Source organism: Mycteria americana, chromosome 2 (genome assembly GCF_035582795.1).
Source record: "Mycteria americana isolate JAX WOST 10 ecotype Jacksonville Zoo and Gardens chromosome 2, USCA_MyAme_1.0, whole genome shotgun sequence".
Taxonomy (NCBI): Eukaryota; Metazoa; Chordata; class Aves; order Ciconiiformes; family Ciconiidae; genus Mycteria; species Mycteria americana.
In genome coordinates, this window is record NC_134366.1 from 60168796 (window position 1) to 60190595 (window position 21800).

The 21800-nt window shown below is 41.1% G+C and overlaps 1 protein-coding gene across 2 annotated transcripts in view; it reads right to left on the reverse strand.

Moving 5' to 3' along the window:
* Positions 1-13491: 13491 nt before the first annotated feature.
* Positions 13492-21800, reverse strand: part of CTDP1 (CTD phosphatase subunit 1) — a 125567-nt gene continuing 117258 nt past the window's right edge. For both annotated transcript variants that reach the window (XM_075493643.1, XM_075493640.1), the window contains one exon: positions 13492-14526. In XM_075493643.1, the coding sequence (XP_075349758.1) occupies positions 14503-14526 (24 nt within the window). In that variant the 3' untranslated portion in view covers positions 13492-14502. The remainder of the gene's footprint in view (positions 14527-21800) is intronic.

Sequence of the window (21800 nt, forward strand, 5' to 3'; positions counted from 1 at the left end):
TGGTCATCTCATATGACCTCCACCTACTGTTATATTTAGAGTTATTTGTAGAATATTTTATGAGAGTGTCCATTGAATCTTCATCTCAGCATCATTTACTAGGGTTAAGAGATGATCACATGTCTTTTAAAAATAAAATTAAACATTATAAACAAATGGTTGAAGTCATGACTTATAGGTCAGCAGCAACACTAGCAGAGACATTTGTTAAATAACATGCATCTGTTCTTTTATGCTTTTACTAATTATCTAAGGTAGAGGATAAAGAGCATCTTAATGAAAGTCCCAGATATATTAAATTGAGGCAAATTACTAATACAAAAAAGACATGAAAAAAATAGGAAAGAACTCACCCAGATAAAAAATACAGGGAGAAAGTGAGAAAATGAGATACCATTTATGGAGTAATACCCAATCAAAATGAAAAGCTATTCGAATTCACAAGGGGAAATAAAAATCTAAGACAGGCACAATCAGATAAACCTGCAAAGAAATGACATGGAAAGAATCTTAGGGGACTGTATTTGCAATGCAGGATAGCAAGGTAAAATAGCCAGAGCAACATATAAAGAGCCTGGAATATATAGATATAATCTTTTCACAGTCACACCTGAATAGCCTGTTCATTTCTGTATCAGATGAAGAAGATCTGATAAATGGGAGAGAATTCAGATTGGTGCAGCAAACAGATTCATCAAGGTCCAAAGTCTGATTTACGAGGAGGAATGAAAAGACTTCAAAACGTATTAGCTTCATTAGATTAAGAGACGAGTACAGCCTGGGAACAAAGGAACAGTCTTGAAATACATAAAACCTATAAATAATGTAGATAAAGGGCCTTAACTAGCAAATTCAAAGCAAGCATAAATAAATAAGTAAGAAAGGAGGAGCTCAGACTGGATGTCAACAGTCCCTTTCCTAACTGCACATCCTATTAGCCTGCGCAGTGATCTTGCAGGAGGCATAATGAAAGAAACTTCACTTGGCCCATTCAAAACCTGAGAAAAAAATGTGCAAGAGAAGACAGCCAGGAAGGGGCAGATTCAGGGGCCCAGCTGGAAGTGACTGATGTTCCCCTGCCCTCCCTTGGCCCCTCAGTTCTTGCCAGAGAGGGCAGTACTAAGGCAGCTGGATGCGGAGACCCCGGTCAGTGCTACCCCTATGGTCCTGCCCTGCCCACAGCTGGTTAACTGCTTCTCACTCTCTGCGAGACTCTTTCAGGCATGAATTAACCTCCATCCAACCAGAAGTCAGTCTTTGCCTTCCTAGGGTCAAGTATTTCTTGGCCATGCAATGACTCTGTGCTGGAAGAATGTCACTTTTTGTTTTGCAAATTCAGCTGTGCCAAAGCCAGACTGTCCAGCAGATGCTAACGGGATTTCTCAGCCTGGCAAGTACAAGAGCATCAGTGGGAAAGAGTGTCAGTTGGGAATGAGAAGCCCTAGCTGGGCAGCTGCAAGGCCGACCCTCTCTTTGGGAAGAAGTGCAGCTTTGTGTTCTGTTTCACAAAGCAGAGGAGAGCAGCAGGTAAGATTTGAATGGCAAATTTAGGAAGCAAAGAGTGACACTATGGCTCAGCAACCTGGCAATGCTGAAACTGGAAAAATGCTTGTTAAATTTCTTGGCATTAATGTCCTGCTGAGCAGTTAATCTGTATAGCATACAAAGCAAGTTGCTGGAAGGTAAAGTCTGCTCTGTCCACCTCTCTGATACAAGGGGATATTTCCCTCAAACTCAGTTTTCTCTCTGTGCTGGCATTTCAGCACTAGCCCTGAGATAAAGGAGTATTTGCTTATTAGCACAGACAACCCTGCTTTATGTACAATGTGCCCCAATACACAGTTCCTGTTTCCCTAAAACAACTTTTCTGTGGCTATTGGTAAGGGTATCATGTTATTCATTAAACCTTTTATTAGCATGCTGCTGGCTTTCATTGTCTAACCGCGCCCACTGTGTTAATGATCATAGAGTGTAACATTGAATATGTACAGTGGGAAACAATGCACATAATACAGGCAGGAGGGCAATTGATTGGACAGTTTAATCTACTGGTTTATTCCCCTGCTGCCATTAGGAAGTCAATATCATTGAGTGAAAATGCCAAGACATCATCTTGTGAGAAAGCTTGCCTTTGGTGGGATTTAAAGAAGCGATGAAAAGTAAAGAGAACATTAAAAGTAAAACAATACTTACATAAAACTCTTTCAGACCCAAATTAGTCACGCTGTGTTTGCAGGTAGATATTGGTTTCAGGCAGTACATTCATACGGTAGCGCTGAACAGCTTTCAGCTTCATTTGCTGGATGAAGTTAAATGCAGCGACCTTTCAATGTTTTCTCTAGATAAGCCTGAATCAGAATCCCAAACCCAAACACCCCCAAATGTTGGGGACATTTGGATCTGATAGACAGATTAGCTAGGTAGTTAGGGATAAGTTTAGATATTTGTGGAGGAGGGAAAAGAAATCTTCCAGTGCGTTACAGCCTGCATAATCGTAATATCTGCATGGAAAGAGCGTGCATGTGAAAAGGGGAGCACGACTAACTGAGAGAGAGGAGAATGAAGAGGAATACATGGATGAGGGATAAAGTTTTCCAGGCACCGGGAAAGGCACTGTGATGGGCACAAGCCACCTGACCTACTGTTAGGTGCCTGCGCCCAGCTGAGGCGATGCCGCAGGAGGAAACCACCAGGTGGGACATGGCCCGACTGAATGCAGGACCTGGATGTCAGCAGGGCCACCTGAGGGGCAGCTGCTGCAGCAGGTCTGCTGCATAGTGAGATGCTAAAAAGCAACAGCCAAGGTTGGGCTGGATGCTTGAAACGTCAGCTTATTCAGCAAGGAAAAGAGAAGCACGTCTCAGTGATTAACATCAACCTCTTTCCACTTCTGCCGTGGCAAACGGGTGGCACGAGTGTGGCTGAGCCACATGAACTACTTGTAAGAGGACTTATGGTAGGGGTGCTGTGTGAGCCCAGCAGTATCCCTTCTGGAGTCCCCCTTTCTCTTCTTGGCTTTATGCTACCAGGGAGGAGCTGGAAAGCTGGGAGCAAAACCCAAAAGGCAAGTGATTAAAGGTGATCACAGGGGCGCGTCTCCCACCAAAGCCTAAGAGCTGGAGAGCCACGAAAGATTGAAGTGTTTGTGGCTGTGATGTTCTTGGCATTTGAGGAGTGCAAGCAGCAAGGTTAGCAAAAGCTGGCAAAGCTGACCCCTAAAAACTATCGTTCAGATACTGGGAGGAAAAGTTTCCCGGACATCAGTTGCTGGAGGCCACTCCAGCAAAACATTACTCCAAGGAAATGGCTAATGTCGTTATTTTGGATTCTTTCCACTAACTCAACAAACCATTAAGAAATTTATTACAAGAAAATACTGACCAGGAGAAGGAGTAGGTAAAAACTATTATGTGTCTTGTAGCAACTATGTTTTTATGAACATTTCTACAACGATCCTGGCCTTTATGTGCTAAAGGACATGAACTTCACCTGCAATTGCACATATGCAGTTTGGTATGGAAAAACATCAGGAGCACTGATGAAGAATTGCATATTGAGAATTTCAAGACAGGACATTAAAAATATTTTTAAAACATTTGGCCCAAAATGCCTGAGTAATGGATGACAAATAGCAAGTGGAAATTCAGCTAATTGCCCTAGATGAAGTTCACTCAGAGCCTGCATCTCAGGTAGTCTTTACGGGGCAAAAAGTGTCTGAAACATGAAGGATGCTCATGAGTTTTGTGAGGGACCCATATTCATGCCATTATATTGAAGTCATCAGTATCTGGGGTGGTTTGCATGCCTCTCAACCCCAAATATCTCTGAATCCTGGCCTAACTTTCTTGTTTTGTAGGGTACTTCATAGTGAGACTTTATTTTTGAGCTCTAACTCTTCTCTTCAAACTACATCATTCAGATCCTCTCTTCTGGAAAACAGATGCATCCTCCAGTGCCCGATCTCACATATCAGAACGTAAAGAATATATTTATAAGATCCTCTGCTCTGAAAATGCTTGGATGTAATTTCTGAGGCAGGATGCTCGCTCGTTAACACTGGAAGAACCTGTTCCCAATATTGCAGCCCACATCCTGCTCAGAAATCGCTTTTTTGAGCTGTGTTGAAATTTCACAAAATACTTGAAGGAGTCTCATTTCAACCCAGTGGCGAAATCTCACATTGTTTACACCTATACACCTCATTGCCTCAAGACCACTATCATTATTCATAGCCCCTCACATTCAAAATTGCACATAAACCCTCACAAAGCCGTGAGCTTAGCTTAAAAATCACCAGGTATACTTGTTGGTGCTGTGCTTTTTCACAGTGCAGCCAAGACATACTTTCAAACTTTACTTCACAACCTGAAGGAGTACAGAAAAAATTTACATTTTCTTAAAGTGCAAATTGACGTTCTTGTAGTTAGCAGAGTCCAAAAGCCACAGTTTTAAATGGAAAGAGGGTTGGTAACAGCAAAAGTGCATTGCAAGAGTTGTGCAGCTATATTTACAGATACAAATGTATTAAATTATACTGATTAGCTAAATATCTTCCAAGAAAGCCAAGTGAACATCATAACATGAGAGCTACAAGCACTGAGCCTTCAATGTCACATCAGGAAACTCTGAGCAATGAAGGTATTTCCTCCTTTGTCCTCTGCAGGTTTCCAAATACCAGATGCTTCCACAATGACCCAGAAGAGGATCCTGAATTACTTCTGAATTCTTACTTCTCATCCAGAAAGTGGTCCATAACAGCTTCCAGAGATGCCAGAGAGCACCTCCTCAGCCAGCGTGAACCCCTTGGAGGGCTTCAGGGTTCACATCAAGGGAGCCATGGCAGTTTCCATCAGGCAGGAGCTGCCCTTTTTGGAGCCCCGTGGTGTCCTGCAGCCCTTTGCAGCACTAGGGGCATGCACAAAGACAACAAGCAATGGGGGGGATCTAAAAAAGCAACACATTTTGTGCCCCTAATGCCAAGACCTGGGTTCCAGATGAGGACGCAGGGTGCTGAAGCATGCAGCTTGTGCTGACAGCGAGGGCCTGCTTCACACAAACCCTGACAGAGACCAGAGTACCGGGGCTGTTTGCATGTCCCTGCTCTGGGGTTGCTCCAGGTTAGGTGCAGCATGAGGTAACCGAGGTGCAGCTCAGTTGCAATCCGGTCCTCTCCTGCACAGGCAGCATTTTCAGTGTTTGTTCTCTGAAAGCAACAGTGGTTGTTTCTGCATTGCCGCTCGTGTCATGGCATGTGCTACATCACGGCAAAGCACCGTGGCCAGGGGTTGCTCTTTGAACATCTTAAATTTTCAGCACACAGCTGCTGCATCCCAGGTACAGAGCGCTTGGGTTGTCTTCACGCTAACCCACCGGCAGTGGACACAGAGGGAAGTTATTTGGTGTGCCTACCTGGAGAGTTAGTTTGGCTGAGAGGGATGTGGCACAGGGGCATGTGAAATCTATTAACTCAGTAAGCAAAGAGCAGCTGAAGGCTGCAGGCAGTACCATAACGAGGCAAATGATATAAGCTGGGGAGAAAACAGGAATTACTCACAGACTTACTCCTCAGCACTTCCACTGCAGCTGTTAGTGCCTTAGTCTCACCAATGTCAAATGCAGGCAATTAAAGTAAAAGTTACATAAGGTTGCAGCTGAAATTAACCCCTGCCATGCAGCAGTTTGCACCCGTTGGCAGGTGGAGAGCATGCAGATGAGCAGACCCACCCTCCTGTAATGAAGCAAATGAGGGGCCTCTGCTTGATGGTCTGTGCATGGGCTTTGGTTCAAGTTACAAGTGATAGGTGCTGGGCTGATTACAAGGACAGTGATAGGTGCTGGGCTGATACAGTCTCACTGATCTGCAAACAGCTACAGCACATGCTGTAGAGGACAATTTCTAGTTTGATGAACTGCTGTTTTGCCATCCTCCTTCCCTTTGTAGACCAATGACCCTCTCACATAAAGAAACAGTGCCCAGCCTTTGTCACAGAGCCAGATTTCCCCTCCTCCTCCTGTCCTTAAAAGCATCCCAGGTTTGTAACATGCAGACATCTGTGTTGTGGTTTCTTATAAATGTAGGTGGACACGGCATGGAGGAGTGTTCTGTGTTTCCCCAGAAAACACGTTTTCTGCGGACAGGCTATTTTAGATTGCAACCATACAACCTTAGAGAATAACATCAGCATCACAAAATTGTGGTGCTAAATCCAATGCACATCTCGGGGCCATCAGGAATAGCTGTAGATTGTATCTTGAGCTGGAAAAATAACTGTCCAATACCTTTCCTTGCCTGATGGGTATGTTCAGATTAAATGCACACCAAGCATAGTCTCTGTCACGAGACGAGTTCTTCTGGCAATGCACGACTTCTAGACTGTTGGGGCCTGCTTTCACCTCTTTAGCTGCCTTCTGAATTTTAAAAAGGGACAAAGATTTTTAAGTGCAATGCAAAAACAAAGTGCTGGAAAGTGGCCTGAATTACTGAAAGGAGGAGCCAGCTGCGGGGGAAGCTGTATTTCACACAAGCAAGCTGAAAGGGCATTTCCACCACTGAGGGAAAGGTGATGGTCAGTGAAGCGGATGGACTCTGGAAGACACACAGCCGTCACTCTGAGATATGCTCAGAGGTGGCACCACTTCCTCGGGCAGCCCCTGGAGGGAGAGCCAAGGAGGATGCTGGCTGATGGCCGTGTCCTGTGGAGTCGGCACAGGGCTGCTGTGCACGTGGGTCCCACAGTGGGGCTCCCCTGTGGTCTCAGAGGATGGCTGAGAACTTGGATCCAAGGACAGAAAGTAAAAAACCAGAGAAATAAAATGGAGCATTCTTCATTTGGTATTCAGTGTCAAGGAAAAGAAAGCTTTTCTGTGGGTTGCATCTATAAGATTAGGAGAGACAAAGTTGAATTATTAAAACATTTATTCACTCAAGTACATGCCGAGCTCTCTGAGGACCAAACACATCCACTTAATTAAAACAGAGAACTTCCCAAGGACCATTTATATTGGCACTAAGTGACACATTTAATACTTGTGTCCTGAAAGGGTCCTAGATATCCATAGCGGTAGATCTGAAAAGATAAAAAGCTTTTCCAACTTCTTGCTGTACTCCCTGCCAAAAAGCACTGACGCTTGGTCTGAAGGCAGCATGATGAGGAGGAGGCTGTTGCCTACGGGCTTTGCCGCTGACAGTTGATCAATAGCAATGGTAGGTTGTGCTTTAGCGAGAACAGCTTGCCTGTTGTGAAAGTGACAACATCCAAAATCTGACAGACGAGGCAGGCAAACATTCTTGGGGACTTAGAGACATTGGTCTCCTGTAGAGAAGGGAAAGGGAGGAGGACGCAGCCCTTCTGAGGGCCTTGGCCAGGGTTTCTCCCTTACGGTTCCCGTGAGCACAGACCTGTCACTGCGAGCCTCTTTTTCAAGACTTCTGTGGCAGATGTGGAAGGAGCAGAGGCGAAACATCTGCAACACTCATGTCCCACAGCAAACTTAGAGAAATATGGACGCTTTGTCATCGCCTGTTAAACCTACATGGCTTTGCAGTACAGTTACTGTCTGCCAACTCTGGTGAGAGTTTGGCTCAGGAGGAGAGCAGTGGGCAGGCTGGAGAAGGGTGACTCAGGAGGAACGTCTGGCTCCTTTCCCCTTCCCAGTCTCTGCGTCTGCTTGACCTTTAAAGTGCCTCTAAACCTACCCAATGGCTAAATCAGTCTAGCTTCTTCTTGGGACAGAGATACTTAGAAGTGCCATGCATGCTTATATCTACTGGGTGAGGCTCCCTGTCTTGTCAGGAAACAGAATTGGGATGGAGGGTGGAAAGAACAAAGAATTCATTACAGCGGAAACATCCTCTGCCAAGGGAGCTCTGTCTCATGCGGGCAGTTTGGCTTCATTAATGTGGCAGCACAGGCTCTGTGGGCATGAGACCTGCAGAGGTGACAGAACTCCAGAGGGTTTAAAAAATGCCAGTGCGTTTCACCAATGTAGAGTAATGTGGACACATCAAACATGTCCTCTGCTCAGCACACACTGTACAGAATCTGTGTCAAAATCAGCCCCCACTTTGCCAAGTAAATTATCTCAGTGCTTTGGAGTTGGGGTATATGAACAACCCCAAAGCCTTGAGATCGGACCACAGGTCATTGCTGCTTCTCCAGCAAAATGAGAAAGTGACGAAGAACAAGAAGTGCGAAAGGGATAATTGGATGCACCAGAAACAGAGGTTGTGCAAAACAGGGCCTTGGCTTTTAGCTCATCTCTGTTTCTCCTGCATTCCAAGTGCTTGGTATACTTAAACCTGTTCCCATATGAAAATCTCAAGTGGCTCAAAAAACCCCATCATATATATTAAAATGCACACTCTCCTTAACACATGGTAGGGAATTCTCCAGTACAGTGGCTAGTATTGGACATGGAAGACAACAAGCTTCTGGCAATCATTCATCCGAAAGTTTCAGCTCTCGGAGAAACCCAAGAGTGAGGACCACACCTGCCTTATGTCTCCTCTGTCTTAGCCAGCATGGAATAGTTAAGGAGCTTGTACGACATACGCAACAGCAATCATGCTCCTTGTGCTCATTCTTTTTTCCTTTGCACATCCCCTCAAAAAAAATTTTTTTTACTGTGATGGTGACTTGAGCACAGGCTGTGGAGTCTCCATCCTTGGAAACATCCAGAACCTGACTGGATGTGGTCCTGGGCAACCAGCTGTAGGTGGCACTCCCTGCTTGAACAGGGGGTTGGACTAGATGACCTCCAGAGGTCCCTTTCCACCTCAGTCATTCTGTGATTCTGTGATTTTTTTCTGTTTATATGCATATATTGATGACAACAGACTCAGTCTTTTTCCTTGGAGAAGAAAGATCACAGGGGGATGTGTGGGCCCAGTGGAGATCCAGGAAAGCAGCTGGCCTAGCTCTTGGGGAAAATGACCTTACAGATGCTGGGAATGAGCCAGCTGAGATTTACATGGGAGCCCAGACCAGAAGCAAAGGTGAGTTTCTCCATTTATGGTTATGAGCTGTACAACACTGAGGAATAAAGTTTCCCTAGATGAAATATGTTCCTCCCTCCACATGGAAGCACTCACATGCAGCCTACAGAAAGGCAGTGGTTTCACTTATCTGGACTATTCCTGCTCTGTTGCTATAGGTTATATATATAAAATAAAGCCAGTCGAAGACTCTTAATTAAAACAACTGTGGTAGCTACTTTCCCACCTGGAAGAAACTGAGACTTACTTAGATGGGCTTTGTGAAGCCTCCAGCACCTCAGGTAGTGACTATGTGTACAACAGGTGGAGAACTGGGTCCTTCATCCTCCTGCTCCTGAGCAGGACTACCTTTCAATACTTAAGGGGGGCTTATAAGAAAGATGGGGACAGACTTTTTAATAGGGCCTGTTGTGATAGGAGAAGGGGTAATGGTTTTAAACTAAAAGGGGGTAGATTCAGACTAGATATGAGGAAGACATTTTTTATGATGAGGGTGGTGAAACACTGGAACAGGTTGCCCAGAGAGATGGCAGATGCCCCATCCCTGGAAACATTCAAGGTCAGATTGGACAGGGCACTGAGCGACCTGATCTAGTTGAAGATGTCCCTGCTCATTGTAGGACTAGATGACCTTTAAAGGTCCCTTCCAACCCAAACTATTCTATGATTCTGTACCTTACCTGTGTGGCCATGCCCAACAGCTGCCTCTGTATCTGCTGGGTTCGTGGTCGGGGAACACAAGGCTGGTAGAGCAGCAGCATGCCAGGATGAGGAGGAACCTGTTGATGGAGCTGTGCTGGAGGAGGAGACCTTACATCTAGTGCTGGTTTTGGAATTTTTATGGAGAGATCAGATAGGTGATACGATTGCAAGAAGAGGTGCTGCATAAGCTGCATATTCTTTCAGCGTGCTTTAGATGGGAAGGGGAAAGGCTGGTATGATCAGAACAATATGATAAAATAACAACTATTAATGATGTGTGAGTAGGAAGGAAGATCTCATTAGAAAGGAAGTGCAGAAAAAAACCAGCCAGATCAACAGGAAGAGTCTAGGGTATGCAGCTGCAGCAAACCAGCCTGCCGTAGGTGATGCTGCTTGGGGGAATCAGATACTGCTGCCCCCCATTCCTCAGAGAGGGAGGGGAGAGGAGGCTGTGCTGGGCACTGGGCTCCAAACACTTCTGAAATGACAACAGAAGGTGGTATTGGAAAGGAAAAACGAATTTATAAAAAGTTTGCATGAAGATGCGGAACTGCAGAACCTGCAGAACTGGGCCCTCCTGGATAAAGACAGTGATGGGAAAGCGTTACTTCAGTGACAGAATTGGGCACATGATGGCTAGGGTTCAGTAAAAAAGTAAAGCAGACAAACAAAGACAAGGCGTGGAGTGGCCCACATGGTGAACATAAACTTGAATTAGACAAGGAAAAGAAAGAGGATTTGGAGGCTCTGATGAGGAGAGAAGCAAAAGAAATAATGCACAGGCTTCCCCCTATTTTAATTTTTGTATCACGTAAACACACCTGTTTTTTTTGCGGTATCAATTTGACTTTAAGGCTTAGCTACCAGGGAACATTTCTGCCTAAAAAAAAAATAATCTGTTTTTAAGAATTTCTATGTGTGCTTTTGTTTTTTAATTAAAAATGATTCATGAATGTTTTCCTTTTGGCTAAGCCTGATTTAATAATTTATGGGAGACTTCTCATGCTGAATTTTCAGCTACATGAAGTGATCCACTTCCTTAACAGGACCACTATATATTCATTCTTTGACTTGTCATCTACTGCAATGTTCACTGTAGTAAAAATAGGCAGAGCTGAGAAATCTTGAGGTACAGCTCCAGGTTTGTGTGCGTGGATTTTCACGCTTGTAAGACAGTCACCTATTCTGCAAGCAGTAGTGCCAAGAAGGAAACTTGAGACTTTCCACCCTCTGCAAGAGGATGTTACTACCTAAGAAGACACTGAGAAGACTCGAGGGCCCACTCCACATATGCACAAAACCTGACAGTGGAAGTATTTGCATGCTTGGAGTTTTTCACATCTCGGCGCTAAGCGACACTGTTCCCTCATCTTCCCCCCTTCCCAGCACACACAGACAATGAGAAAAGATTGGCCACTACCTGATGCTTTTTGCTTTTATCACAGGTCCCACTACATCCCCTACACAGAGCTGTGCTGTCTTCCCGTTCTCTTAAGAACTGCTGAGGGCAAATTGAGATGGAAAAAATAAAACTGCCGGTCTTTAAATTGAAATGACTGCTCTTACCTGTTGTTAAATAATCGTCAGACCTTAGGAGCTGTCTTTCCTGGACAGCAGCAATAGTACACGCTCAGAAAGCTTAATGAAGCAAGGCGTGCTGTATGCCCCTTCTGTGCTCCCTTCCATGCCTGGTACCCCTTCAGAAACCAGCACTGCCCAGTAAGTTCAACAGCCTCAGTGGGCGTTCAGTCTTTGCTTCTGCTCTGAGAGAGCCCTTCCTGGCAGCAGGTCCTTGCTAGCTACCTCACACAAAAGTAGGTCAAGAAGATGGGATAAAACAACTAGTCAAGAGATGTGGGCCACTTAATAAAAAGTTAAAAGCCATTTCATAAAGCACATTTGTTGCCTTTCCTAGGATGCTCCTGCATCTTGAAAAGAGCGTAACTTAGTGGGAGTGACAACTTCATACATTGAAAGACTTCTTGCTGGCAGGTTAGTCAGGGCATTTAATTTATCATCTATTAAATTTTCAGTTTCAATTTCTCTCTCCTGCCCATGCAGAGAGAGAGGCTGGTGACCAGTTTACTAGATACAGCTACCTGAATGAGCAGGAGACTACTTCTAGACAGAAAGCAGGCTCAATGCCTTGTGAGTTGCTCTGGCAATGAGCAATGGGTTGGTGCCTCTCAAAACCCCCTGTACTAGGTCCCTCCCTGCCCTGAGGATTGGAGAGCAGGGGTTATGAGAGCTACCAGGATAATTAATGTCAAAATAAGAATTGACTGTGTAGTAACCATCATTGGAGAACTGCTTGGCTTTAATTCTGGCAGCACGCTTGCCTGCTCCCTGGGCCTCTGTGTGCAGCACTAATCGCAGGCTTTTGCAGCTCCTGTAGAGGCAGAGGAGTCTTCACTGGCACCAGACCCCAGATGCAGCTCTCAGTCTGGTAGTGAGCCCTCACTTGGTGTTTACACAGGGGTCCAGATGATATTGGTTCTAGTGGAGTGCTGATCACTTTTAGGACTCCTGCCCAGACACACACACCACCAGTTAAACTGAAAGCAGCAGCCATAAAATAAAACTGGGAAGAGGTTACAGCCTTTTGCACCAAAAAGCTTCTCAAACTTTGCATGTATGGAATCACTCCACGAGCACTACGAGACAGCTGCCGCATCGGGAACGCAGCATCCAACAGGCAGCTTGAACCAAGGCAGAACATTGCTGAGCTAACAGCAACCTACCCAGTTTTGCTCGCTGGCTGTGTTTACATTCAGAGCTTGAATGCTGCCACAGAGCTGCCTGACTGGCAGAGATCATCAGCCAGAACAAGTCTCTGCTGAAATTTGTGCTGTCAAGTCATCTGCAGCATCACAGTGACCCAAAAAGTTGGTATTGCTTCAAATTATGTCAACCAGGTTTAATTTAAGAAAACACAAAATGTACCCAGTAATCCCTGACATTTTAATATTTAATTGCAAGGAGTCATCCTCTGGTAGCTGGGGAGGCTGCATTTAAGTTGCTGAAAAAAAGTATTTTGACTTCCCATTTTACAAGCACTAGTCTTTTTATTCTGTTATACAATGCAACTCACTTGGAGACATCCTGCTTGTTTTCATGGAGAGCTACAGCCGGCAGGTCACTGTAGACTTCAGCTATGTGGTACCTGTGTACATGTCCAGGAAGTGTAACATTTTCCCACAGAAAACACTTTTTGTCTTGTGGATGCTGACCTTGCATTCTGAAGTGGGAAAGCAGTATTAATCTGAAAAGATTCTCCTATTTTCTCAGTCTTCCTTTTATTGCCATTATGAAGTGTTGAAAACTAGGCTGTTCTTTGTAAACCAGCTGAGATTCTATTGAAATACTCTGTTTTACTGCTAAGTGGCAAAATTAAGTATTTGTGCACCAGAAAATACTTCCTTTTAACCATGACATCTGAATTAATGAGTCTTCTTTTGCTAACATGTTTTCAAAGGATTTGTCTCTCTAGTTGCTAACAATTGAGAATAAACCATGGTTCTAGCCTCATAAATTCAATACTAGAGCAATAACTCTTACGGTATCTTCAGAGGCCAAAGAAACTCGAGAAAATGTCAGAATGTAAGAGTTCACATACCAAAGAAAAGGGAATCTTCTGAGCCAGTGTTTCTCTTCTCTGCCTCAGTTACCTGTCAGAATCTACAAATTTGCGGTTGCATTCAATGCTTTTCATTATTTTCATGCAGAGTAAAGGAAAGATAATACTGAAAGGTGCCTTGTATTCAATGGAAGCAAATGAACAGGAAAGGGAAACAAAGCGTACAAAATGGATTTTTATTAAATGAAAGAAAATCTGTTTTGTGGGTCAAATATGAAATAGAATATACAAAAACTTTACATCAGATCTCTTGTCAAAGAAATTAAATCCTATCTAGACTGAAGTAGCACTCGTTCTTTCCAAGACAACACGAATGGGTGAATATGCTTCTTATGGCAGTACAGGATCACACAGTATGCTGTGCTAAATTTCTGGTTACAGAGAAGAAAAGTTAAAAATCTAAACAATGTTCCTAAAGAACCCAACTATTCCACAAAGTAACTTAAAAACATGAGTTTTGATCATTATGTATTCTCTTAGAAGCAAATGACAGGTGGGTCAAGTGCAGAGTCCACAAAGCTTGCATATCACATTCTCTGTTTCTATACAAATATAAATTGTTCTTTTTTATTTTAAAAATCCTTTTATATTTGATAGCATTTATTTGTGGAAAAGGATGACCAGTTCATCAGGTTCCTGCTGTACTACCCAGACAATTCCATCTCCTTTATCTCCTCTTTTTTGAAGACAGTTACCCATAAACCACAGATGGCAATATTTTTAAAAAGTTGCTGTATTTTTAATCACAAACCTTTGTATCAGTCCTGTATATGAAGGTTCTGCAGAGCTCCCTAACATGTCTTTGGCATAGCACACCAAGTCCCATTTAATACTTTTTTTGTTTAAAAAAGTATATTTTCCTTTAGTAAAACACCTTAAAAACATCTATTTCCGATTTTGTAAAATAATGTGTCACCTCTTGTGTTGCTTTGCAAAATATACACACACATTTTGGAAAAACATTGAGTACTGACATAAAGGACTCATCTGAAGTCCGATCTGTTTATGAGAAGTAAAATATAATTACAAATTCCGTCTTCTGCATGAATGTCACATAAAGTCGTTCAATTCAGCTTCAAGTGCTGCTGCCATTTCATCCGCTTCAGAACTGCTTCCTTCCTCATCTTCATTGCTAGATTCTTTACTGGATTCACTGGCAGCATCATCTTCATCCAGTTTGCGCTTGTGACCCCTGGAAGGGTAGACAGAGATAATGTCCATGAATCAAAGTATCTCATTGCTTATTAACACAGACCACTATTTAACAGGGGAAAAAATGGGGCTAAAGGACTCAACTTTTTTTCAGGTCTAGACAAAAAGTACAGCGCTTGCTTTTAAATGAACGAACAGTAGTTAGTTCACACAATTGATTTTTTAATTGCTGTTATTTACTGTCAGCTGTAGGTGCAAAGAACAAAGTACTGTTAATTTTATTTCTCCCATTCTTCTGAACAAGGAACGAAAACAAAGTATAAGACTGTTTGAAAATAATGAGTTGATTTACTTTCCTCTCACATCCCAAAATAAAGAAATCCATTGTGTGAACGAGAGATTACCAAAGTACATTATACGTTGTTATATGATTTTGAAATATTCAAGTGTCTGCTTTTTTATAAAAAGAAATCCTTAACTGATTAACCAAATCTCACTGCACCAGCTTCTACACTTTCATGCTTCCAAACGTAGGGGTCTCGTTCCTTCCTTTTATGTCTCTTTGGATTAGTACTGCCAGGCTGAACAACACATTTCTTAGCATCTCTGGAGAATTAACCAGTTTAAACAGGAAGCTGATGTGCACGATACCCTGCCAAAAGAATCATGTTCCTGGTTGTGAAAGATCTCCACGGAAAATCTTATGCTTCAACTGGGACATAGCCATAAGCAAAAGAATTTGGATTTCTGGAATCCTAAAATCACTTTTCCTTGCCAAAAGGGAATTTTATATCAGACATGTACTTCTGAGACAAAAATAAAGTTGAGACTTTGCATTACATAGAATTCATAACGAGCTGTAGAAACACCTTCAAAATCCTCCTTGATCATTTGATCAAATTTCAAGCAGAGAAATATATGCAAAGGGGGTATCTCTTAAATAAGTGTCCTTTTCATTGCTAGGTGGGGTTTCATTAAGAAGAGAATGCATCCACTTGCAATCATGAAAAATTAATAAAATGATCGTTTATCTTTTAGCAAAAAGCAGTAATTTAACAAAGTAAAGTCCCTTTACTTCTGAGAGTATAGAGAAGTAGCATATAGCAAGAAAGACCTTTGATAAATACTGACTTGAACTATGTATATCCAAAAGAAATAAATCCAAAGATTAACAGTCAAACTTGTAAGCGACACTGAAATACAAAGCAATTTTTATTTATACAGACATTCTTATTGCTGTTTTCCCAGAAACAATTCTCAGGAGCCCAGACTGCTTGATTCGTAGGCTGGCTGAGTGACACCTGACCTCCCCTTTCTCAGCTTTTAGGGGGGTGGACAAGACGGGGTGTGAAGTCAGGAGGGGAGTCCGAATCAAAATGGAAAGTGAGCAGTCTTCTGTTACCCTGTTTTTCCTTTCTGCTGCACCAGTGGGACCAAAAGATACACTGCTGCTGCTTGACTGAGTGCTTCCTCACAGTGCTGTTAGGTGGGTTTTTCTGTTCAGTATAGGGTGGTAGGAGTAATACTCCAGGGCGGTAAGGCTGAAGCCCTGGGATTCAGCCTGGGGTCTAAATCCCTAACAAGCAAAAATGGGATGAGTTGAAAGCATTTCCTGAATATTTTGCTATTGAAACTCAAATGTGGCCTGCTGAGGGAGTTAAAGGGCACTAAATGGAGCCTAATACAAAATAAAAAGCAGTTTCTCAGGCATAACACTGCTTTCCATGCAGTCTACATTAGCACACAGTTTGGATGAGGAAGCACTCAAGACTAAAAATGCCCAGTTGGAAGAGATCTTAGCACATTTCCATTAAAAGCTATACAAATGTATGGAGCTTGAGTTTCACTTGCTTACTTCATGATGATTTCAGCCTTCAGAGATACAGCACTATTTTAGGCATTAATGATACTATTAGCTAGAGAAAAGGGGAATTGGGAATTAAAGAAAGCTGAAAGAGTCTTACTCAGCAAAAGAAGAAAAAAGTTGTACGTATTTAACAAGTAGTGGATAAGAAGTATACATGTAGTGCTAACTGGGAAATAAAGATAAATGAAGACATGGAGGGAATCTATAGCACAACATTCACAGCTGAAAACATTCGAATTCATCCATTTGTAACACTGCATCTATGGAAACTGATGGTATCTACCAATTGAAAAATGAAATTAACAGTCTGATAGCTATAATTTACACATATGAAACACATACACACAACCGCAGATGATGTATTAAAGAATGTGGCAGGACAAGCAGGTTTTTAGAGCCAGCCCAGATACTGTGAGTTTGCCGAGACCTAAATCAATAGCAAAGATCCCATAGAAAAAAGGTCTATGAAGAAATAATATCTCACTGCCAGTTGATTATTTCTTAAAAGTGAGGAACAGTTCTTTTACTAAATAATTAAGCCAAAGACTAGCAAAATTACTAATTTATGCAACAAAGCCACCTTTTTATTTAAATCTATTCCACAGCAACTAGATTTCAGTGAGGACAATCAACAAAACACAGGGACCTGAAATACTCAGTGTAGCTAGTTCATTAAAGAATGGAGCTCCAGTCTACAAAAAGACTTTCCAGAACACTTTAGGGGACAGTCTTGACATATTTTCATCCCTCATTCGGTTGTATTAAACAGTACCTTTGGAAACGCAAAAGACTGAATGTGATCTATTTTGTCAGCTCTTGTTCTTTCGGAAAGGCTAGTACGACAGCTCTAGTCAGTCTAGATATGAAAACTTCCTCACTCATGGGGAGGAAAAAACCATCAAAACCGAAAAAGAAACCACAACTAAGTATTAGTCCTCTGCTAGAAGAAACAAAAAATCTCTTGAGAATGTGAGTATTGTTCTAATTAAGATATAAACACCTTTCACTGTTTGTGTACTGTGAACTGCAGCTTCATAGCTATTCCAAAAACATTAAAATGAGTATTATGAAATCAAATGCAAAGCTAACTCTGACAGAAGTACGGAGGAAGAACATCAGTAACATAGTGCTGCATTTTTTATTTGCAAATTCAGAAAAGAGAGATAACATCCCATGAATCATTTCTGTCTTCGGAGAAAAGCAGTATATCCTCATGGCAGCATATCTATTAACATAACAAACAACTTAAAACATGTATTTTCCTCATTATTTTGTGCCCACTCCTTGTAATTTCCAGTTTCAGAGCCATAGTGCATAACACTTTTGAGTGGAGAAGTTAAGCACGTACAGGATTCCTTCTTAATATTTAGGGAAAATGATTCAGCAGTATGTTGCAGGCTTCCATTAGCCTAATTTGCATTTTAAAAAGGAATTTTGCTTGGCTGCTATTAAAAAACAAACATACAGATAATAACCAAATATCTGTAACCTCATAAACAAACAATTAAACTTTCCAAAAGACTGAATTTAGAACTTTAAATATCTGACAACTCTGTGAAAAAACTTGTACAATTCATATTTCCTTTGCCTTTGCATTAATTATTTTTCCTTTGTAATACCCAGTACTAGGAGGCCCACCAGTTCATGTGATGGAGAAATCTTTTTAAAAGAGAACTACAGTTTTAAAAAACACATATTTAAATGAATTATCAAGATATTTAAATAAACTACAAGTGTAATTCATAATGATATTAAAATTAAAAAAAACCACTTGTAATTACAAATGTATAAAAGTTATTTTTAGACAAATTTCATCTACAGAATGCTAATGGGAAATATACTTAGTGGTATTCCAAATGAAGAGACAGGAAGAGAAGACATTACAAAGTTGCAACAGAGCATGGTGTATGCATGTGAAAAATAGCACAGGAAAAATTATTGAAAATAAAAATTTATTCAGCTCTTGATCTGTTAAAATGATCACTAAAATATGATTGCAAAGTACAACTAAAGGTCGAAGGAAAACTTCATTCTTATAATTTCAATTTAAGTTTAGTTCACTGAAAGAGCCATAGGGAAAAAAGCAGTGAAAAAAAGTCCAGTATTTGTTGCTTCTATTGTCTTAAGGCCTTAATTTATAGTTAGCTGAAAATAAATAATGTTGAAAAAACCATTTTTTTTCTATTAATTTAAAAGCAGTCTGTTTGTCTCCAGTCTGTTTTGCATCCCAATGGCAGCCTTTTAAGAAATACAGTGCTACATTAAAATAGAAACATCTAATAAGCAAAGGAACTCAAAGGGCAACATAACCCTTGTTTTAAACAAAGCAAACCTAAACCTTTCCCAAATCTTGTTTTAAACTTGCAAAAGAAAACTACAGCAAGTATTTAAATAAATGTTCACGTATACTTTAAACTCCAAATACCCACAACCCCCATCCCTACTCTGATAAGAAGTAAACTTCTAAATTATTGCAAATTGACCTGATTTTTTTCAGTAGCTCCTAAAATTGGTAGAGTAACAAAGTAGAGTCTGCAGACTAAATGTGTTTAGTCTTTTACAAGCAACCAGCTTATAGCATTGACATCATAAATCAGGACTTAAATTTGGTACCAAATACAGTCAAGTTATGCTCTAATGAGAATACTCCCATAGCAGCCGTAAGCAGTTTGGAAGGCAATGGTTTGAAAAGGGCATTTTGAAACAGCTTGCTGCCTTCCAACAGCATTACAACCCTGCAAGACTACCTACGCTGCCCCAGGCACACCTCTGAAGTCCGATGTGGAAGGTTTGTCCCACAGACATACATACACACCTAGTCCACAGCTTTCTGTAAACTCCTTCCATAACGGAGAGAAGGGTGATGCTGAGTTTGGTAACAGAACAGGGATTTGACTCCTTTCCATAGGAATTTCACTATGATAACAATTTATTTAGATAAATTAGTTCTGTGGCAATGTCCTTCAGCTGGTAAACCAGGAAAACTGTTCTCCAACCAATTTGGAAGATGCCAGCCCAGTACTTGACTAACAAGGTTAAAGGATGTGAGACCTGAGAACATATAGATTGAAAAACAATTTGTGGTCATTAATACCTTACATTGGACAGACAAGATGATTAAATTTTCAGGGAGATGTTCCAAGTTTTGCAGTTGTATTATCTTAACACGGGATACACGGCAACATCTTTTATGTACGCTTGATACAAGAGTGAGCAATTGTCCATAGTAGGCCTGTAAAACTCAGGTGTTTACCCTCTGGCAATTTGTCTCATACATCTGTGCAGGAACATTGAATTTTCTGTCCTGGTGCTCCTCCCTGGCCCTGGCATAGCACGCTGCCAAGAACACAGCCTTAAGAGCAACAAATAGCACTAGCCCCATATTGGCAAGCTGGAGTGTGTGTTTTTACTTCATGCTCATGCTATGACAAACAGGACAATATTTAGTGTCGCAGGAATAAATGTCAGACACCTCACATATTTCCTCATGAACTCATCCAATGTTGTATCTGGGATTACAGGATGAACCAGGAATCTAATATGCAGAAAAATGCACAGAGAATGTTTATTTGCACAGCCTTGGTGTGCAGAAAGAGATCCTGCAGTTGGATGAACAGCATGCTTTTAACGCTCTTCACAAAAACGTCTTCACAGAAATCCACCAATTCCAACTGACAGCTCCAAAATGTATTTTAACTAACACAACAGTAAAGTGAGATATAATTAAATTCTGTACAGCTTCAGTGACTTTCTGCTTTAAAATTTAGCACACCTGCGCACTATTCTAACAGTGAGAAACTATTCTGAAAACTTTAAAAATAATTTTAACAGCTTCAGTGCTCTGAAGTAAACACTCAATGTATACCTAAATTGAAAGAAAGTTTTTGAAGTCAGCAAGTCATAGAAAAGTTAAGATAAATTCAGAAATTACTACAATGTGTCAACAAGGATATTTTGTAAATTTTGCTAAAATCATCCATTTGGCAAGGCTGTATTTTCCTGATATTTAGACCAACAGGAAAGTTTAATAACAAAAAACCCAGCCCAACTCATTAAAAATGGTTATTTCTTAACAATTAAACATTTGATTGGGATATTTCAAAAACAGTGTAGCAATAAAGCTAAATGAAAGACTGTGCACTGAACTAATTTTCTCTGCACTGAACTAATTAGATACAGATAATAATTAAATTGGATAATGCAAAACTGAAAAGTTGAATCTACAATTTGGCTTATATAACTAAATAACAGATAAGTAAACGATGCCTCTAAAATATTACTTGCTATTTTATTAACTTCAAGTTGTTTAAAAATAATCCACGCAGTTTTTATAAGAAGACATTTACAACACACAACATTGACTATTTCTTCAAAAGGCAAATATGACAGTGGCAGTTTTATATCACATAACAAATACTCTCGTCATTGATTTGTAGAAGACAACAGAAAATTAAATATCCTTTTCAATATGTGGAATGCCAGACTGTTACCTGACACTTCCATAATGGAAAATGCACAGATGCGCCCTGGCATATCATCTCTTAATCATATTGTAAACAAACAGAAACATGATCATCTATTCACCCTTCCTGAACAACCTCACCCCTTTCTAGACGACTGCATTTGAATAACCTCCCAACAGGGGAACAAGCCAGAATTCAGACAAAAAATACATGTCCATCAACATATTAATATTTTTAAAGCTAAACCAGGCCTTTGTTGTTTGAATCAAGTTCTCTCTCCAGCTTCTTCTAGTTTACAAATATTACCCATTCTGACAACTAATGTCAGATGGTAGATTTATAGCTCTGTAGAGATTCTGGGTAGCTCTGGGAGGCTGTAATAGGAGATACCAAGGATTAGCAGTGAGCAAAGAAAACTTCAAGCCTTCCTTCACCAGTGCCTAATGGGTACAGTACAGCAACTCTACCTGGATTTGGTTTGAAAAAAGTCCTTTGAAAATGGTGTCACTCAAATTAATTTCTGTTACAGGAAGCACTGCAGGAGATAGTCTCAGACAGTGATGAAGAATAACATTCTCACTAGAGATCTAAATATGAGCTATTGTTTTAAAAAAAGGTAGCATGCAATAAAAAACGTAAGATGAAAAGTGGGCAAAAAATGTAACCTGTATGGGCAATTTAGAAAATTCAAAACCGTACATCAAAATAAGGAGTTGGAAAAGGAACAGCATCTGATTTCTCTGAGAAAAGTCAAACTGCCTTCATTTTTCTCACAGGAGTATACTTTGTGTGTGGAGGTACCCCTGTGCCAATATAGTGGAGTACAACTACAGTTTAAATACCCAGTGCTGCAAAGTAATGCTTGGAATTCACCTACCTTGTAATCCTGGTCGGATTTGCCAGAACAACCCAAACACCAAAAACTTTTTTCGAGATGCATCATTGGGCATCTTAACAACTAAAGAAATAATTTAGCTTGTAAAA